At 41.9% G+C, this 20,518-nt stretch overlaps 1 protein-coding gene across 6 annotated transcripts in view; it reads right to left on the reverse strand.

Moving 5' to 3' along the window:
- The window catches only part of ADGRB3 (adhesion G protein-coupled receptor B3), a 628,454-nt gene that overhangs the window by 44,594 nt on the left and 563,342 nt on the right, over window positions 1–20,518 (reverse strand). For 5 of the 6 annotated variants that reach the window (XM_077307622.1, XM_077307604.1, XM_077307632.1 and 2 more), the window contains 6 exons: window positions 9,974–10,124; window positions 9,233–9,302; window positions 8,103–8,169; window positions 5,243–5,328; window positions 1,825–1,923; window positions 1,305–1,476 (listed from right to left, as the gene is read on the reverse strand). In XM_077307622.1, coding sequence (XP_077163737.1) covers window positions 1,305–1,476; window positions 1,825–1,923; window positions 5,243–5,328; window positions 8,103–8,169; window positions 9,233–9,302; window positions 9,974–10,124 — 645 coding nt within the window. The remainder of the gene's footprint in view (window positions 1–1,304; window positions 1,477–1,824; window positions 1,924–5,242; window positions 5,329–8,102; window positions 8,170–9,232; window positions 9,303–9,973; window positions 10,125–20,518) is intronic. The other variant, XM_077307613.1, reaches the window with a different exon arrangement.

Raw genomic sequence — 20,518 nt, forward strand, 5'->3', positions numbered from 1 at the left:
ACACATAAAGTAGTCTGGGTAGCTATTCAATTTGCCATGGATGCACTCAGCTGCCTGTACTATCTAGAAATGCAGATGGTTGGATCCTGCAAGCCAAGCAGAAGAGTCGTTCTGCCAGCTTTCTCATCCCACAGTAATGCACTGTGTCCATTGTAGTAGTAGTATAATTTATTTGTATATAGCCATAGGCCTTTACAAAATATAAGACAAGTTTATAAACAATATAAAATAGAATAAAAGCGTAGAAAAACATAAAATTTAAAACCATAGAAATACAGAGATGCAAGAGTGTTAAAAACCTGCCTTGATGGTGACCGTGTTGTGTCCACTGAAAAGCCACTCCTAAGATGAGTAGGGGGTCCTTTGGGGATGGCAAAGGAGGCAGTACAAAGGAACTGGCAGAAGTTGTGTCCCCCCCAGCTAAATCTTGCATGAGTTGGGGGAAAGTTATTTCTCTCAATGTCCCCCTCTGACTGCAGCTCATGTACCACATCTCACACAGCTCTTAAGGGCCCCTTAGCTCTTAGGAGTTGCTGAGGAGGGGCATACAAGGGGTTGTAGCAGGAAGAGGACAACAGCAACCATCTTTCTCAAGGACCGACTCCATTCAGTTTTTAAAATCCAGCCCTAAATCTGTGTTTATTTTATAAAAGCCTGATTCAGTGTTTAAAGTTTGTTAGGCATTTAACTTCCCCACATAGATCAACATGAACCAAACTGCAGGTTGCTGATAGCTTCAGCTCAAAAACTTACTTCTGAAAAAAAGGTATGTAAAAAGGTACATCTGGGACACCTTATGTAGGATCCTGTTATGTACTGTTGTGGAAATGGCCTTGTGAATGTCAAGTGCTACATCAGAATCTGCTCTGTTTATTATTTCCAATCTTAATACCAGTAATTTATGTATGTTAGCACCACAGGAGACCTCTTGAAGCCTTTTCAAACAGCAAAGGAAGTGTTCAACTTATGGGCTACTTGAACTATGTGCTCTTTGAAATTCACCAGGCTTTTCCTGACCTCAGATCTTTCTACTCTTCATCGTTTTATTACTTGCACTTTACTCTTTCACTTCAGTCCGTCTATTTGCTCTTTGTATTAACCTTCCAGGGCACCTTTTCATTTTTCTTGGCCGTCTATCTCATCTGCTTGGCATTAAGGTTCCCTATCTGGTTTACTGACTTTTGACCCTGTTTTTTTTTTTTTTTTTTACCTTTCTGGATACAACCGACTGAATTTCTGTGCAGCGTTCTGTCCAGAAAAATGGTAGGTTAAGAAATGATACCAATCAAGAAGCTGTTTCGTACCTCCCTTCGGAGAATGCAGTGGACCATGACGATGACAAAGCCTTGCAACGAATCAAATACCGCGAAGAGTATCTGAAATAATATCGATCGCTTGTCCGTCATGGCGAGAACTGCCGACATCCAAGTAAGAGCGAGGAGAGGCAGGACCACACAGGAGCTCCAAAGGGATGCCCTAGAGAGCGATAGAGAGGGGCGGGAAACCAGCAGCAACAACAGCATTGTAGAACGGTGAAAGCACAAGCACAACCCTATCCTTACACAAATATTTCTCTTATTTAAGGATGGCAACATGTCAGTTAACGTGAAAGCCAACGACAAATATTTACACAGATATATAAAGATCAATAGTTTATTTTCTAAAGGTTGCCCCAATTGAATTTTAAACGTGTGGTTGCCATTTATTTTTTTTAATTAACTAGGTCCAGTATTAGTAAGCCCAATTTTTTTCCATCACTGTAGTATTTTCTCACATGCACTGTATAAGATTTGTAACAAGAAGATGTAAATGATTAGGACTAACATGGCATTACTGGCGGTGGTGGCTGACAAAGCTGTTGTTGAAACTACTCCACACTTGGCACATTTGAGCGTCAAACCGCTATGAGGCTCACTCATCTGACTGCAAACAAACAGAACACCCACAAAAAAGAACAAAATATTGAATTTTTTGGTCACCAAAAAAAGTCGCTACTGAAATTTAGCTTTTTTAAAAATATGATGTCATGCAAGAAAAAAAAAAAGCAAGTAGACTTTATTGAGGATGAGACGTTCTATTCTATTACAAAGCTCTATTTGTAACATCGTATGCTTCACACTTTTCAAAAAAATATTTATGCTGGAGGGGGGAATCTTCAGTTCATGCAAAATCTAATTCTCCCATTTAAGCTCCTATTGAAAAAAACAAACACACACACACACACAAAGGACCCCCAATGCATGGGAAGGAAATGTTGCTTGATACACTGAAGTAAACAAGCACGTGCTAGTGTGAGACACACATGGTGAAGTCCCTCTATTCAGACCTTTGGAAGACCAATACGTCCATGATCCTTAGACAAATGGGGCCAGGCACACACTTCTAAGTAATGTTAAAATTAAGATAGTTAAAGAATTGCCCCCCTCCCATCAGGATGGGTCAGTTAGAGAGCCAAGTAACTTTATGAGAACAATTGGTCCAGGTTGGATCCTATACCAAGCTTGCATCATCTTTGCGTGCCCAGTCTTTGCTAGACATTGGTCTGGATATAGGGTTTGAAATGCATGGAATTTTAATGGAAGTATTCAGACTAGAAGAATGACAGTATTGTTTCACTTTAATAAAACATAGTACACAAGCATTGCAGTTAATATATTTTCTTTTGTAAAGAGCACTGTATCACAACCCCTGGCGTTTTGATTTTCCTCCCCTGTAAATGATTATAACTTATTCACTGCCTGTCTATTTGCAGTCTTCTATCTATCCTAATAATTGCAGTGTCATCGAAATATATAGGGAAGGGTTTTTAACCAAGCAGCAGTGGTACGTCTTAAATTATGCAGGGGAAAAGGGACATGTAAGAAAAAATCTTCAGTTTTTTCAATCTTTCCATGAATCTTCAGATCTGCCAAACATCATAACCCTATCAGACACTTTTATGTTTAGTGTTATACATAGATATATAAGCTATACAAAACCAAAAGATAACAAATAAATGGAAATAACCCTCTGAGTGGTATAAAGTTTCAACAGTTTCTACACCTAGGGCTATCTCATTGTCAAGGGTCAAGTGGCTCCCAAGAATGAATTTATTCGGCTATCAAGGGATCAGATGATTAACACAACCAAGAAGACGGCATGACTACAATTTATATTAAGTATCAGAGTAATTTTGCTGGCAGTGAAAATGTAATATACATTCACTGACAATATCTGTGTTCTGATAATAAAGCCACTTTTGAGAATACCGGCTACCTCTGGCATACCAGATGATGTGAGCTATGATAGATATAGGGGAGGTAATAAATATGTCTGTTTTTGATCACTAGTCTACCATGCCTCTGTTCACAGCCACTGTAGAGGAACATATGTTTTCTATTTCTTCCTAACTGTGTTATTTTAAATATATATAGTGTACTGCTCCAAAGGCTCCTTGACCCCTGAAACGTTGGCAAGGCAACCTTAGGGATAGAACCCCTCGACTTTTTTGCTCCATCTCAGCCCATTTTCCTCCTTGTGGCAGCTCCTGTGCCACAATAGGTTTTGTCTATGCAAGTTACATGGTTTTTTTCCGGCAATCAAAGGGATCACCTTAATCCCTTTATGATAAACAGTAAAACCTGTTGGATCCAGCCCCTCCAGATGAAATGGATATGAAGGCACTGAAGATCTGAACTCTTTAGCCTTCAGAAATATTTTCCCATTCCATGGAATGAAAATTCACACAGCTCCATTCAAGGAAATGTGTGTGATTGACAACACCTGATCCCTAAAGTGCTGGTTCATAACGAGTTAGAGCTATCAGAGGTTAACTTAAAACAATGATAGCCTGTGGCATTTTAAAACTAACAACCACATTGTGACATAAGCCTGTATGCCCTAGAACTTATTTTGTCAGATTCATGGAATATTGCACTTTGGGTGTTGGGTATATAGAAACACAAAGAAAAAGTGTTACCGGAGGGGTAAGCTAATGTGACAACAATCATGTGACATCTGGTTGTGAGAAACGGTTATCAAAGATAAACTTTGATTAACGGAGTTCTTTTAGCATGTGAATGCAATATTCTTCACAGCATGCAAATGTATCAGCTGAAGCTTTAATGCTGGAGAATGAAATCTCACTGGACATGATCCAGCCAAAGTTAAGCACAGAAGTCCCATTAATATTACAGGGAATGTCAACTGGATACTCAAATTTCTCTTTCTGAAATCAATGAACCCTGATCTGACAAAACTGAGGAACAAAGCTAAATTCCCACCGATCAACAGTCTGGCAAGGATGAGATTTGGGGGAATGACTACATTCAGTACCTTACTTCCTCTTCTGAAGAGTAGGAATCTAGCTTTTCCTCAACCAGTTTGCATGTAGGATTCTCTAAGCAGGGACACCTCTGTGAAAGGCTCTTTCTGCATTAATAATCCTTATGTGAAATATGATGAAGGAGTCTCATCGTGCTTAACTTTGGCCAGGTCCATGCCCATGGTTTGCAATATGGCCTTGCTTTTAATTATGGAAATGATTAAAAGCATTTCAAACAAGAGAAGAACTTGAACGAACTACAGAAAAATAGAGGTAATAATATAAATGTACAGAAATTACCCCTACCCAAGTGTACACGTATTACACTTGAGTGAGTGACCTATTTTAATGGAAAACTAGATGGCAAAGTGGCACAAGAATGGGGAATTCCTTTGTGCAAAAGCATAATGTGCTATGACTAGAGAGAGCACTGGTAATGCAGTAATTTCACTATGACAAAAATATGATGCTTCTTTTAAAGATGTCATGTCCTGGTAATTTATAATCATATGTGGCCTATTAAAGAATCCCAGATCTATGCATTGTATTTTAGTCAGGTTGCAGCAATTCTGTCAAGGGATTGGGAGTATTAGCTAACCAAAACTAAATATATGTACAACTATTTCATTCCAAATGAATCTAAAGATTAAGAAACTCAAATAACATCCCCATGAAAGCATTACTGAGGCTTCTGTTTGTGGTATCTTTAGTCTTGACTGCACATGCATTTTATTATTTTGCCAATGCGTGTCACATTTCCTACATTTTGGACATGAGTAAACTTAGTAAAGTAAACAAAAGTTCGTGTGATCAAATAAATATATGCTTGGTGAATAACTATAACTATAACTATATATATATATATACACACACACACATCTCATTGAAAAAAAAGTCACATTTGCAGTTGTCCTGAGAAATGCCCCAGCTTCTGCTTACCCCGCTCGGTGTTTGAGTTTTTTATCTAGGATTCCATCTCTGGAAACAAGTTTATTAAACACCAAAATGCCAATCACCATGTTGACCTGTTGAACATAAAAGAAACAGACGAAAAAACAAACGGTTGCGCTTTGGGACTGACACCGGAGACAAGTTTCGAATCCCAGCCTTTTTGGAAAGCAATTTTTAAAAAGCAACATCAAGTGCCCCAGTCCAACAACTGCTTGCCCATGGGGTGGGTGAGGGCTTTGGTATTTATGGAACAACCCTTTTGCACTGCCCTGTCTGCACACTGGATACTGCTACATCAGCAGGGAGAAAGGATGCAACGATTTGCCATCCTGGTGCATAGGCTTCCAGCAGATGGAGCTGCACTCATGTAAGCCAAATATGCAACACTTGAGAAAGTGGGTGTGGATCCACAAAGCACATGTACCAAGGATACAATTTTGCATGGGCATCTTTGCCAGGATCATTGAGGCAAGGCCAGGGGAGGGCAAACTAGAGGAATGGAATTCCAGGGGTCCCAAAGCCTTCTGAGGAGCAGAACAAGCTGCTGCTTGGGGGAGAATAGAAGCACACCTCTTAACTGAGCTTACACTTCTGGATGTGAGCAGGCTACTCCTTGAGTAGGGGAAGAGCCCTGTTGATCTCACCCCAACACTCCATTTTGCAGTTAATGCAAAAAAAAGAAAAAACAAGCAAAAACTATCTGGAAGGGCTTAGGGCTCTAGTCACACGAAAGTGCTTTATAGTGTATCAAACTCTTGGTCCATCAAAGTCAGTCTTTTCTACTCAGACTGGTTGAGGCTCCCCAGGATCTCAGGCAGACATCACCTACTGCCAGATAGAATCAGAGACTCATAGAGTTGGAAGGGACCTCCAGGGTCATCTAGTCCAACCCCCTTCAGAATGCAGGAAATTTACAACTACCTGCCCACTTACAGTGACCCCAGTTTGATGCCCTGAGCTTTTAACTGGAGATACCAGGGATTGAACCTGGCTCCCTTTGCATGCAAGCAGATACTCTACCACTGAGTCACAGCCCTTCCCTCCAAATTTAATTCCAATTAGTCCCATTTTAAGAGTCAGGCTTAGTATTAGCTAAAAGAGAGCAGCTACAACAACGCTGATGATGTTCAGCTGACGTGGATAAATATTCTCATAAGTTAGAAAGTGTAGGCATATTTGAGTGTCGTGCTTAAAGGACTACAGTCAAAGACTAATATGGAGGAAAATGTACAATTCTGTCAAGACAAAACTGTTTTATTTAGATTACAGGAGTGTTTGAGAGACCAAGGCTTAGTCTTTTTTGTAGTTACTTCCAAAGCAATCAGGCAGAAATATCGATTCTTTGGGCCTGAACATGCTTCAGAGCCAATAAATATATAACGGGTTCAGCACCAAGTCAATTCATTTCAGAGGATTAACAAAACCGGGAGGCAGATCTGTATTCAGAGGAAGATCAATACACACACAATCTGCATTTGAGGAATGTGTGATGTTTGCGGGGGGAAATGAGTAAGTGTTATGAAAGCCAGTCACCAAAAGCGTCTTAAATTGCATTTTTTTGGTAATTGCTGCTTCCCCTCACATTTCGTATGAAGACAGAATGAGCTTGCACGCTATTTTCTCGTTCCTGTTTTCTTGCATTTCACCAGCAAGTGATTTCCCCCTTGACTACCACATAATGAATCCCACGTAGTATTTATTCATTTGAAATATCTGTAGCCGGTTTTTCTCCCAAATGGAGCTCAAGCCATGTGATGAAAGAACCAACCACAGTGAGTCCACTAAGCTAATTTATTGACTCCCATGTGGCACTTTAGAGGTGCTGTGCTGGACAGACAATTCAACTTCCTTTAATGAAGGGTAGCAGGGAAGGTGTGTGCATGGGGGGGGGGGGAGGAAACAAAGTGGCTGGCTTTGTTACCAGCCCCATCCAGGCTGAGTGTGCCTGAATAAGAGAGATGGCAGGTAGTCTCAAAACTAAGCTGAGAATGCTGATCACTGGGTAAAAAATGGGGGAAACCACATTTTGCAAACAAGCAACACTTATTTTTCTCCTTGTGATTGTGCAGCCAAATGGAGAGACTTTAGCGTGACCTCCTGCTTACATGGGGACAAGCTCCAGCCATTTATATGATTGTCGCTGTTCCTGCCAAGCTAATGTGATCACAGAAAAGACTGCAGTGAAAGGCTGTTTTCACACACAACTAGATAACAGTGTGGACAAAATATGCACTGCTGCTTTGTGTGAATTGTTTCCTGGTTAACTGCAGTTAAGTTTCTTATTTTCTTTCCAGTATGGGCAGGAATGTTCCTGTTTATTTGACTGCATCTAGATCAGGGGTAGTCAACCTGTGGTCCTCCAGATGTCCATGGACTACAATTCCCATGAGCTCCAGCCAGCATTTTCTGGCAGGGGCTCATGGGAATTGTAGTCCATGAACATCTGGAGGACCACAGGTTGACTACCCCTGATCTAGAGGACACGTACATTTTAATATTGACGTTCACTATGACATTTAAGTCATAAGGTGTAATAGTCTGGAAATCTTTGGGGGTCCTCTTTCTGCTCCACAGTTATTCCATTGCACCTTTAAATATGAGCAACACATAGCAAGAGAGACTTCATGTCCTTGTGTGCTTGTGTCTATTTCAGAATATTCATTTCTATCATATAATACTGAGAGTACACACAAGAGCCGGCCAATGCAGTGCAAAATAAGCCTGTTTTCATAACTTTTAAGATGTGATTTGAAATCAGTTACTTACTAGACACTCCATAATACAGATAGAACGGCAGACAAACAGACAGATCCCTACTTAAAATACTGGTGTTGATTTTCATATTTACCAGGACAACAGCAGCTGCAGGTCCAACAAATGCATAAAGAAGTCCTCCTTCAAGAGAGAGCCAGCAACTGGAAAGAACATTAGAAAAGAACTAATACAAATTAATAAGATGTATCTACTCCATTATAGATCGCAGAGCGTACTGATGCCTCAGTGATGGAGATCTTTAAATTGCCAAGCAACTTTCAAGAAACATTTAAGTGCCTGCATCCCCGAATTTGTAGCAAAGTCTGAAAAGGGCCATTCTGCTTTGCTTGAAAACTGGTACATGAAGCCTGCCAGGCAAAAGAGGTCCTCACAGGACAAGCAATGGCACAGAATGAATGGAAAGTTGGGCTCTGGAAATTCCTCTGACATTACTAGCGGCAGCTTGGAATATAAACCTGAAATTGGCGCTGGCTACACATCAGTGGGACCTTCACAAACTGTAACATCCCCTCAGGCGATGAGAAAGAGTAATATTTAATGGCAATCATAACATATATAATAATGTATATTTTAAGGGAGCAGGGATATCTGAGGGACCGCCTGTCACCCTACACCCCCTGCAGGGTTTTGTGCTCTGCAGGTACAAACTTGCTGGTTCCCTTTCTTGCTTTGGGCTGGGCCTGTGCATAGGGGAAGAGACAGGACTTTGACACCTGGCTACAGCGTCCCTGCAGACTCAACTACAGTGTCCCTGCAGGGACACAAAATGCCCTCTTCAGTTTTGTGGTGCTGCAGAGCCAAACAGGATGTTTGTTTCCCCCACAGTGGTGGGATAGCAGCATGTCGCTTTCCCACCATCGTGCGGTGAGTCCTCTATGCCCCCTTGCTTCTGCTACCGGAAGATGCAACGGAACCCACCTGCTCTGGAGTTGCATGCATGTACACACAGCTCCAATCCAGACTGTGTGCACTGGAGGATATATCCCCCCATGTGTACATGAGATGTGGTGGGGCATGCTTCCCCCATCACTAGGAATCGGCGGCAGCCTGGTATGGCCACCACCGCACATAATCCATCAAGGTGTCTTCAATACACTAAAGTAACCTCAGTGTATGTAGAGAAGCCAGAATGGCACCATTACTCAAACGCAGGCATGGTATGATTAATAGGGATAAAATATTTATTATTACAGAGTGACTTACTAGTTACTAGTTCCATATCCTTTTGTCTTGGTAAACCCTATTGATATTGCCACCACCAATGCTGGTAAACCTGTAAGAAAAAACCCAGTAATTATTCCTCTGATGAAAGCTTGTGCCACAATACCTTTGTTACATTTCTGAGGCATCATGAAACACTGTGTGTCTTTCTTTCCTGCAACAGCTACTCTTCCAGAATTTTCTTCAGTAATTATTTATGTGGTCCACGATGCATACTGTTTCTCCTGCTTGGACATGAAAAGCTGCTGCTTATAAATAAAGATCAATTTCATATGGAAAGAACATTTTTACTACCGCAACTCAAATAGCTTCTAGCCCACCATGCATCATTTTCACGTTGCTAAGTGACCAGTGAATTCACATAGTATACCATGACGATTTGATGGATTTTACTGAGGTTTTTTTTTTTGTAAAAATTGGTTTTGTCTTGTATTACTGTGCTTTACTGAAGGTCTGCTAAAGGGTATAAGTGACAAAGTGATAAAAGTCTCATAATCAATTGAACATCTATCATCAGCCACATCTCGAAGAAAATCAATAGAATTAAATTATATCCTTGCTTGCAATTCTATAGAAAACCTACTAGTAGCAATATTCAGTTTAGAATTAGTGCTATCTACTACCTGCCAGGATTATTGAAACAAACACCAAATGTTCCAAATGTTACCTGTGCATGAAACATAAAGCTTTAAAAAAAATCTTAACTGAGTCATAGGTGCTCACCCCATCCGAGGCATAAGAAGCGTTTTCTTATAAGTCGCGTCCTGATTTTTCCAGTAACGGCCATGTATGACTGCCACGCTTCAGTCAAAACCCAACAAAATGAAGCTAAGAAGAAGAAATGTAAAAACGCTGTGGTCGTGGTACAGATATTCTGCAGAAAAGAAAGAACAACTGTGTTGAATAAGTAGGCACAATCAAATCAATAAAAGGTAGTGAAATTCCAACAGAGCAAAAGAAATCCCCTTACGCTATTTCTGCTAAAGGTAAAAGATTTTACTATGTTACTGAAAGGGGGCTCTCTCAGAATGGAGCCATCTCCCAGTCTGAGTGGGTAACCTAAAGTCTGCCCACACTGGTGGGAAACTGGTGGGCATGTCCCCACCTCTGGGCACACTGAAAATGCCCGAGGCCTGCTAGCAAAAGGAGCAAAATAATCTTCATTTAACACCCTAGAACAGGGGTAAACCTGTGGTCCTCCAGATGTTCATGGACTACAATTCCCATGAGCCCCTGCCAGTGTTTGCTGGCAGGGGTCATGGGAATTGTAGTCCATGAACATCTGGAGGACCACAGGTTGACTACCCCTGCCCTAGAAGATGCAGTTAGTGGGTTCCTGCCTGGATCCTTGTCTATGAACAGACTCTGATGTACAGCGGAAGAACCACATCATGTCATTAAGCAGGCAAAAACCATTCTCGTATCACGAAATCCTGCAGATTCACAAAGGTTCCTCCAATTCACCTTTATTCCAACACCCCAATGGGAAATTCTGGTGTGAAGGAAGCATTTCAAGGGAAGGATCTTCCCTTGCATATTTCAGATGGATGGAGGACTGTTCAGATCAGCATCTTGAAGACTGCAGTCAACTGGGACCATGTGATAGACCCACATTCTTCCATCCCAACCAGCCCGTTGACTCTGGATCACTTTATAGCAATTCAGTGATGAGCGAAAAGGAGAACAATTCTGTTGCCTTCATTTTGACTGCAACATTCTGCAATATACACAGCCCCAACAGCTGCAGCATGTTCCAGTTTCAGGGCAAAATACAGGCAGGAATGCAAACAGTCATTGATGTTGTGTGCATTTCCCTCTCATGCAGTCTAATAAAAAAATGCAAATTTGAACTTTATGGGGAAAAAACTTTTTTTTCTGAAATGGTACGCCCTGTTTCTGTAACGTACCAAGTGGCAGTCAAAGACTGTAAAAGACATCTTTGTTTTACAATGTAAAAGCTGCAATAAAAGTCAGAAACAGCTGCAATAAAATAGCAAGTACAGCCCAACTTCCATAGACATAATCTCCATGCCCTCATTAACATAAGTAAAAGGAAGAGTAAAAAATGTTAAGCAACCGTAAACCCGACAACAGTCAACTTTGCCTGTAGGGTTTTTAAAAAACAATTAAGTTCAACAGCAATCATATTAATTTTGAAATGGTTTCTGTATCCAGATAGATTTAAACAGTTTCTGGAACCTTGCTAGATAAAGCATGCTGCTCTTCTACTGGCAGGCTGCTCTAAAATGGTGGTTGTTGCCATGAAGGAGGTCACTGATCTGGATAGCAAATGCATCTTCTGAAAGAAGGGCACTTCCAACAGGAGGTGCTAATGCCAAGTGGTGAAAGGACCTACATGAGGGCAGGCCTGAAATATGTCAGTCTCAGGTCATGAAGGGTTTAAGACTAGCACCCTGAATCACACCTGGAATAAATAAAAAAGGGAGCCAGTGCGGCTGTTGTAAAATTGGTGTGTTTCTATGCTCTAGCCAAAAAGCAGGCTGTTGTGGTTTGCACAAGCTAAAATTTCAGAGGGATCTTCGAGGGCAGCACCACATAAACTATCTAGTTTGAAGATTATGAAAACCTGGACCAATGTGGTTCATTCAGCTTGTGAATCAGACAAAACACTTCAGGTAACAACACCAACCTGTTTACTTCAAAATTAAGGTTGGGTCCAGAAGCTCACCAAGACAGGTGATTAGACAGTGTCAACTTAGCCAGCCTAGGTAGATCAATCTGCTCAGAGGCCTTCCCAGCTAGCACTGCCACTTGGAATAATGCTCAAACCAAACTCAAAGTCAGAATGGATCTGAGAGATTTATCTCACAGAAGTGGCATAACAGATCATGGACCATCTCCATACAGAAGGGTAAAATGTGAATGGCTTCCTGCCTGCAAATGCAGGATGGTAAATCTAGCATTTGCAGTCCTCCTCACAGGGAGACCTCTCATGAGTTTTCCCTCTACCCCATCATGGCTTTTTGCCTCCTGCCGAGGCTGCAAGGGAAAGCAAAATGAACGTATCCCTCCATTCCTTGGCTTGTCAATCACAGCAAGGCATCAATCACAACACACCAGTTTTCTCATGGACTGAAACTTTCCCACCCCCAGCCACAATTTTATGTTAGCAGTAGTGCTACAACACAGGTGCATTTTTAATAGAAATCAACACTGCCCTGTTGCTATGGGGAAATACCAGAACAATACAGCATCCCCCCCCCTTTTGAGATTCATATTTTTGGGACTTTTGGTGGATTTTTGAGATGCTGAACATGGTCTCTGGAGCCCAAAAAAGATATTTTGAGTTAATGGTTGGCTTTAAAAGCAAGGTGCTAGGATCCCTGTATGATTGGGAGAAGGCTGCCAGATCACCCGTCTCCCCCTCTTTCTCAGCTCAATTCCTCCCTCCAGAAAACTCAAACTTTTGAAGACTTCCAGAGGACAAGTTTCAAGTGACAGAGAAAAAGGTTTTTCTTCATTGCTATTCACACCACTTCATCGGATAATATGAGAAGAGAGAGCACCAGGAATCGAACAAATCTACAATCTCAGGAAGCACAGCATTCCTAGTTCCTACTACATACTTGAAAGAGTCACCAGTGAGACTCTTCAAATTCCTAGCACATCCCTGAAAACGCATAGTTTGTCGACAGACCATCTTAGTATATCAACCATCCTGGCTTTGTGCAGAGATTGCTAACACAACCAACTGTCAGCGTGACAATGAGATCACCAGAAACCTGTTGAGTGGGGAATCATAGAGTTGGAAGGGGCCATGCAGGCCATCTACTCCAAGCACGGCTCAGTGCAGGAAACATAGATCCAACATATACCTTTCCTATGTGTCAGGCTGAAAACAATGTGGGCCAATCCCACCGTCCCACACAATACTCAACAATGCAGATTAGATATGGATGTTGTTTTCTAGTGACCAGAACCAATCAGTTGAAATTAATTCCACAGAAGTTTTGGCTAAACAGCCAAAAGAAGTTTCTGACAGAGCAGTTCCTCAGTGGAAGAAGCTTCCTTGGAAGGTGGTGGGTTTTTCTTTTTTGGAAGTTTTTAAGCAGAGGCTAGATAACCATCTAACAGAAATGCTGATTCTGTGAACTTAGATTGTGAGTGAGTGGGCAGATTGTGTTGGTGATGGCTCTTGTAGCTCTTTCTTGCACGCCCAGGGAAATGCTGATTGCCACTTTGGGGTTAGGAGGTGAATTTCTTCTAGGCCATACTGGTAAGGGATTCTGTTTATTGGGGGGGGGGTCATCTGGGCACATAATTGGGGTCACTATGGATGGGCAGGTAGTTGTGAGTTTCTTGCAGTCTGCAGGTGGTTGGACTAGATAACCCTGTAGGTCCCTTCCAACTCTATGATTCTATGTTCAAAACCTCCAGAATCCCTCCAAGATGGAGGTCCTGTGCCTGGGCAGGAAGGCGACAGATAAGGAAGTGCACATTCCCACCATGACACCCTCAGTCAGGAATTTGGGAGTGGTCCTGGATGTCTTCCTGCCTATGGAGGCCCAGGTCATGGAAATAGCATGCACTGAGTTTTTCTATCTACCTGTCCTCAGATTGGTTAGCCACAGTCATCCATGCAACGGTCACCTCCAAATTAGATTTCTGTAACTTGCTCTATGCGGGTCTACCCTTGTCCTTGATCCAGAAATTGCAGCTGGTGCAAAATGCGGATGCTAGGGACTTCACAGGAACATCATGGAAGACCCATATCCAGCCGGTGTGGAGGCAGCTGCATTGGTTGCCAGTTGTAGAAGTTCAAGATCAAGGCCATCCATGGCCTGTGCCCCTCATATCTGCAGGACCGCCTAGCTTCTTATGTCCCCCACAGGGCTTTGTGCTTGGCAGGCATGAATCTGCTGGAGGTCCCTGGACCAAGGGAGGTTCACCGGGCCTTAACCAAGGACAGGGCCTTTTTGGTTGAATAAGCTCCTAGGAGAGCTGCAAGCCCTTGTCAGAGCGTTCACAGTTCTGCAGGGCCTGCAAAATGGAGCTCTTCTGCCAGGTTTTAGCTTGAGTTCAGGACAAGGAAGATCAGGGCCCCTCACTGAGATCATCAGGCTCCCCTGTGAGAAGATCCCCTGAGGCATGATATCAGAAGGCCTGTTGAATTGGGGGGGAGGAGGGCATTTTTTGCCATCAAGGGGGGGGTTGTAATTGGGGGTTTTAATGATTGTTTTATGGGGTTTTATTGGTTGACAATTTGTTAACAACCACAAGCCATTTTGGGAGTGGCGATATAGAAATGGAAACACAAATGAATTAAATCAATAAAATTAATCAATGGATCTTCTCAAAATCTTTACCAACTCAGATGGGGAGTTCACTGGGCAGCTGGCTAGCCACTACACTGGCTAAAATACCTAATCTGTCAATGTGTATGGTACATACAGATGAAGTCAGTAACTGTTTGTAGCAGGTATCAGTGGGAGGAAAAAAAGCATTCATGGAAAATTATACCTCCTCCCCTTTTCTCTGATTAAGTTGATGAAGAACTACAAAACCCAATTCAGACTACTCAAAGAAAGTGCACTGAAGCGTACTGAAAGCACTGGAACAAAGGCCTCTCAATATAAAGATTTAAGTCACTCTGTAAAGCTTAAGAAACACTAATTAACTTGAAACCTAAGAACTAAAGCTTGTTCCTGTACTGGTTTTACCTCAGAAATTCCAATCCCTGATTTTACCTCAGAAATTCCAATCCCTGATTTTACCTCAGAAATTCCAATCCCTGATTTTACCTGATCTTTCCCCAATATGTTAAATAAAATATTTTGTTATTTTTAAATTTCAAAATGCCTTGAGTGTCATTTGTTTACATTAAAGCAGTCTTCTGATCAGGTTCCTGGTCTGATATTGTACTGTGACAGAGTGGGACAGCCAGACTTCTTCAGCAAAGAAAAAGAAAAAAACAGATTACTATGCTGGCTTAGTCAGAGAAAAAATCTTGTCTCTGAAGGAGGGAAGTGGACAGAGCCGTCATACCTCTCTTTTGTCACTGCACCGCTTAATTAAACTTGACACTGTGGCTCACATAAACCAGCTTGACTTCCTTGCAGAAGTAAATTACAATCCATCATTTTCCCTTTTTGCATTCAGTATGGAGCCCTAAATACTGATGGGTCCATAATATAATATGGAACGGCACCGTAGCACTCTAGCATCAAAATAATACTGGTAATTTAGAGAACAGTTTACATTTCTTGAAACAAACAGTTGTCCGCAAGACAGAATTTCTTTTTAAATGTTATAATGGGAGCAACCCTCAGCAGGTTTACTCAGAAACAAGTCCATGTTATTCAATGGGACTTACTCTCAGGAAAGTGTCCTTAGCCTCCCCTTGCTCCATCTCAGTGTGTAGATACCACATCCTCACATAGAGAAGGATCGCGATTTAATGTTTATGTATGCAGAAACAGCAGTGCATTTACAGTAATAGGCTCATTTCTCAAATGGTTCATTTTGTCAGATCCCAAATTAGTATCTAATCATCAAATGGCTCTTGATTCCCTGATCATAACGGCAGAAATTGATGCACCTGCCTGAGACACGGGTGTAACAGCATGGCACAAGGATTTCATAAGCCACCCAAGCATCTATTTGCAGCCACTTCCATCGGATAGAATTTTATGTTTGGATTCAAAGCACTTCTTGCAAAAACAGAAGGTCTTCCTTTGACAATCAGATGGAGGATTTTTGTTTATATGAATGGATTTTCCCAGCTGTAGCTCCTCACCTCAACAGAGAGGAGAGTCCTCGTACTCCAAGAGCAAGTATTCAGGTGTGTGAGGGTAAGATATAACCAGTTCAGAAGCTACAGTGGGAAGAAGGTGGGTAAGTAATTGCCACTGTGTGAGCAGAACTTACATTTTTCTGGAATGAATCCATTAATTGGAAACCATTTAGTTTGACAACTAATTGAAAATTAGAGCATTGGGGCGTTTTGAGAATCAGGCTCCATGGTAGTTTTGACTGTTTGGCATAGTAATGTATACAAAACAGCCTTAATTTAATTCCCCTGAAACCTGTGACCAAATTCTTATTGACTTTGGTGATTAAACATTTAGGCCCTAAATGTATAGCTGCAAATTTCTGGCAACGGGGAGAACTAGGCAGGGAATAAATAGTGAACTAATCTTACAAATAGGATTATTTTTACTCTCAGGGATAAACATACAAGAATGAAAGAAAAGAGTAGGGTTGCCAGCTCTGGGCTGGAAGTACGAGAGATTGGGAGGTGGTGCCTGGGGATGGCACGGGAGGGACCTCAGCATGGAATAATGCCATAAAAGCCATCTTTCAAAGCAGCCATTTTCTCCACGGAATCTTATTTCTGTTGTCTGGAGAGCAGTTGTATTTCCAGGCTCCACTTGAAAGCTAGCAACCATAGGAAAGAGGAAGATGGCAAAAAACATAAGTCTGCTCTACTGACCTTTAGTAGGAATAGTCATGGAACCAAATTTTTGTTTTTCACTGTTAATCCTTATTTTATAGCTCCAAAATCATACCAAATTAGCTTTTCCCCCCCTTAACTGGGTGAAGTATTGCAGTATGAAGGCTTAACCAAACAAAAAAGATTATTAGAAACCCAATTAGGAAGAAACAAAAATCCCAGCCATTCCTGCATACCTGAGTTATCATGATGATGACAGTCCGGGGACTGATTTAGAAGCTATGTGCAAAAATTACACTTCAGCTGTTGTTTTAAAATTATCATGTTTTATTGGTCTCATAGATTTGATCAACAATCGTGATGCTAACTGTTGATTTTCAACTTTAAACATTGTTTGCACTTACTCAATTTATGTGGCACTAAAATCCTCGCTAAGTCCTCAGTTTTCATTCATTTTACTTTGATTTGTTTTAAGATGTGTTCACCATGTGTTTGAGGTATAGGCCTTAGAAAGGTTAAGGTAATTGTTATTTGTTTGTTTGTTTGTTTATTTATTTGGATTTTTATACCGCCCATTCTTTATGGTTCTGGGTGGTTTACATGGAACACTGCATAACTTTACATGGAGCATTATAACAGTCTTTAACATTATACAGTTTTCAATAGAACAACACAATCTATCAGTAACAACCACAAAACAACATGAATAACAACAGTGGGGAGAACAAATTGTTCAGTCATGAAAGCCACCATTTTGGACTAGGACCACCATCTTAAAAATCAGACCACCACAAGAATCTCTGCCTCCCCCCACCCAAGCCACTGATCCAGTGTGTGTGTGTGGGGGGGGAGGGAAACACCCAAACACCCATCTCCAGTATACATTTCACATGTCATTTTCGTGTTAGCCCCAGTTTGATGAACAGCTATACTTCTGTCTGTAGATCAATTCCAAGCTGTGCCTGGCTCTGAAGCATGTTTATATTTGAAATCTCAGATAATGACAAATTATCTTAATATTTAAAAACTTATAATGAAATACACGCTTATACTTGGTTTTGTATCTGTACAGAAATGGGGAAAAAATCTTGCATATTCGACTGACGATTTGTATGCAATACAATTATTTTATATTATCAACCTCAAACCTGAATGTTACTAATTTAAAAAAAGAACTTCACCCACACTCTTTTGGTAAAGGTCACTAAGATGCTTTCATTCCATAGTTACAATATAGAGCAACAGCTGAGAATTCTTACCTTCTGGGAATTGGTCTTAATTTAAAGATGCCCAGACTCAATCTCAATGCCGTTTGTCGTCAACTGGCAATTAATTTCTAAAGAATCTTAGTCATGCCTGAACCCCTGCAAACCCTGGAGAAACCATCCTGCTGACAAACCGTGAGAAGCAAGAGTGGTGGTGATGGTGGTGGTATAATTTCACCGTTTTGCAATGAATTACTGTTGCCTGCTGAACTATCTTGCTGGTGTGGCTGGATACATCAAGGCAGGGGTAGTCAAACTGCGGCCCTCCAGATGTCCACGGACTACAATTCCCATGAGCCCCTGCTAGCAAATGCTGGCACGGGCTCTGGGAATTGTAGTCCATGGACATCTGGAGGGCCGCAGTTTGACTATCCCTGCATCAAGGCTTCTATTATATCTGCTATAACGGCTGGCATGGAGCCATGAAATGGATGGACACAAGATCCAATGTGACAACTCGCATATATGCAGGAGTGTATGCCTGCAGGCAGGGCTTGTTGTGTTTTTGTATCGGTCGTAGTGGCTGTCGGTGCTTTATAAAAGCAGCCGCCCCCCTAAAGGCATTTTAGTCTGGGATTGCAGCTGGCTTCCAGCAATACATGGTGAAGTTAAGATGGAAAACGTGATGATGCTTGGATCATGGGCACTGGGAAATCATCCCACACAGTTATGATTTCCCTCCAATCAGTCATTGCATAAAGGCTTAAGTGTGCTTTGCAGCACAGGAGCACTTGCCAATGGAGATCTTCCACTGAAAGATCACCAAGGAAACCTCCGCAATGAATAAAAGCACAGAGTATGAAAGAAAAAAAGTTATATGCTCATATACACACTTCAACAATATAGATATAGAAGGAGAGAGGGGATCTGCTCTCCAGTGCCACAGGAAGACGTCTTTCTCGACCCCTTCTACCGGGTGCTTTTTTCATGAGGCCCGACATTCTGCGTACAAAAAATATACCCTGCCATTGACCTACGGCCGCTCCCAAAGGCGAAAAACTGCCCCCTCCTAAGAAAAAATGTCACCTATGAATAAGCATAGAGTGTGAGCTACCTCAAAATATGGGCCTGCATTAAGGAGCTGGTCTGGATTTTTTTTAAAAGGAAAATGGTGACCCAATTCTTTGCTGGTAGGGATACAGTGGCCTCTTTCATGCAGGTTGCATGTGATAAGTATTATACAAAGGTGAGAGCTAAAGGGCTATTGGCTTGTGGATCAGGCCAGGGGACTCTGTAAGTGTTCTAGTTTGCAGAAGAGGTATGGCTCTTCCCACAATGGACTGGTGTAGCTGGAGTTGGCCCTGAGGTTGTGACATGCACTGTCTATGACATGTTTGTATTTTTACATCAGGGTAACTTTAAATACACATGTACCAAATTGCAAGGTAGTAGCACTCTTGGAGGAGTTGGGGGAATAACCCTTGTCCCTATGGTCCAGAGTCACTATCTACAGGCAAATCCTAGAAACAGAGGGGCAGAACATCTCATTTTTCAACATGTCTGGTTACCATTCTTCCATCCACTATCCTCTTGTATTGGATTCTACTCTAATTGGTGAAACACCTTTCCTACCTCTCCCAATTCCCCTCCAAAAAGTGCTCCATTAGTTCTTTCTAAGAACTCTTCACCCTCTTTTATAGAATGAAGTGTGGACAGACATTCTTCTAGCTTCTGTAACTCGCACCGATTTGGGAAACCCTTCCAGAAAACCCCAGAGAAAGCCTGCTCTGAAGCAATGAAGCCAAGCTGGCTGCTCATTGACACGAGAGACTGGAAGATACATCTGATTCATCAGACGTTGTAGGCTGAAAGACCTGCATGCCTTGTGTACATCTTTGCAGAAGCTTTGCTCATCCCCCAGCCGTGCCATTTGAGACTAAAGCATGGAGTGCTCAGTCTGGGTGCAACATGTGGAATTGTTGCCTTGTCCATGTCCGTGCACCTCCTGTTTGTGGGTGACTCTGGATTGACTTTAACCTAGACCCCTTGAAGTCTGACTTCTGGACTGTGTATCGAATCATCTCTGGCTTGCTGCTTAGACTCTGGTAACAGACTGCTTGTCTCTGTTTGTTTCCAGCAAACTGACCAGGGCTTTGTAAGGCTCACACTGTGCTGCTGGCTTCCTGCTGAGATTGATACCACAGCTGGGAATAATGCTAGCTCCAAGGTTGGCATAGCTGAGCACAGCCCTACTGGGAGAAAGCCTGGATCTCCAGTCCAGCCAGGTATAGACCATCACACGATATTTGTCTTGGCTGGGGGGGGGGGGAGAGGATGAAATGTCCACTAACTTTGGTAAGCCAGTCTGCCAGCGAAGTGCTTTGTCTGCTCTCATAGCCTGTAGTTACCCCAATGGACAGCATTTTCAACCACGGCCAGTGAAAATAAATTCTCCAGCTTCCAATACATCCCTGTCTCTGGAAGACTTAACTGAGCCTTCAATGTTTAACTTGCATGAATATCCGAATAACCTGCTTTTCCTCTTTTTAATAAACAATATCCCTTTTGAAGCCTGTGTCATATTGCAAATTATTCTGTTCTCTATGCTTCTGGAAGATGCAGTCAGGGAGAGAGATCACTACAGCACTA

Source organism: Paroedura picta, chromosome 1 (genome assembly GCF_049243985.1).
Source record: "Paroedura picta isolate Pp20150507F chromosome 1, Ppicta_v3.0, whole genome shotgun sequence".
NCBI classification, from domain to species: Eukaryota; Metazoa; Chordata; class Lepidosauria; order Squamata; family Gekkonidae; genus Paroedura; species Paroedura picta.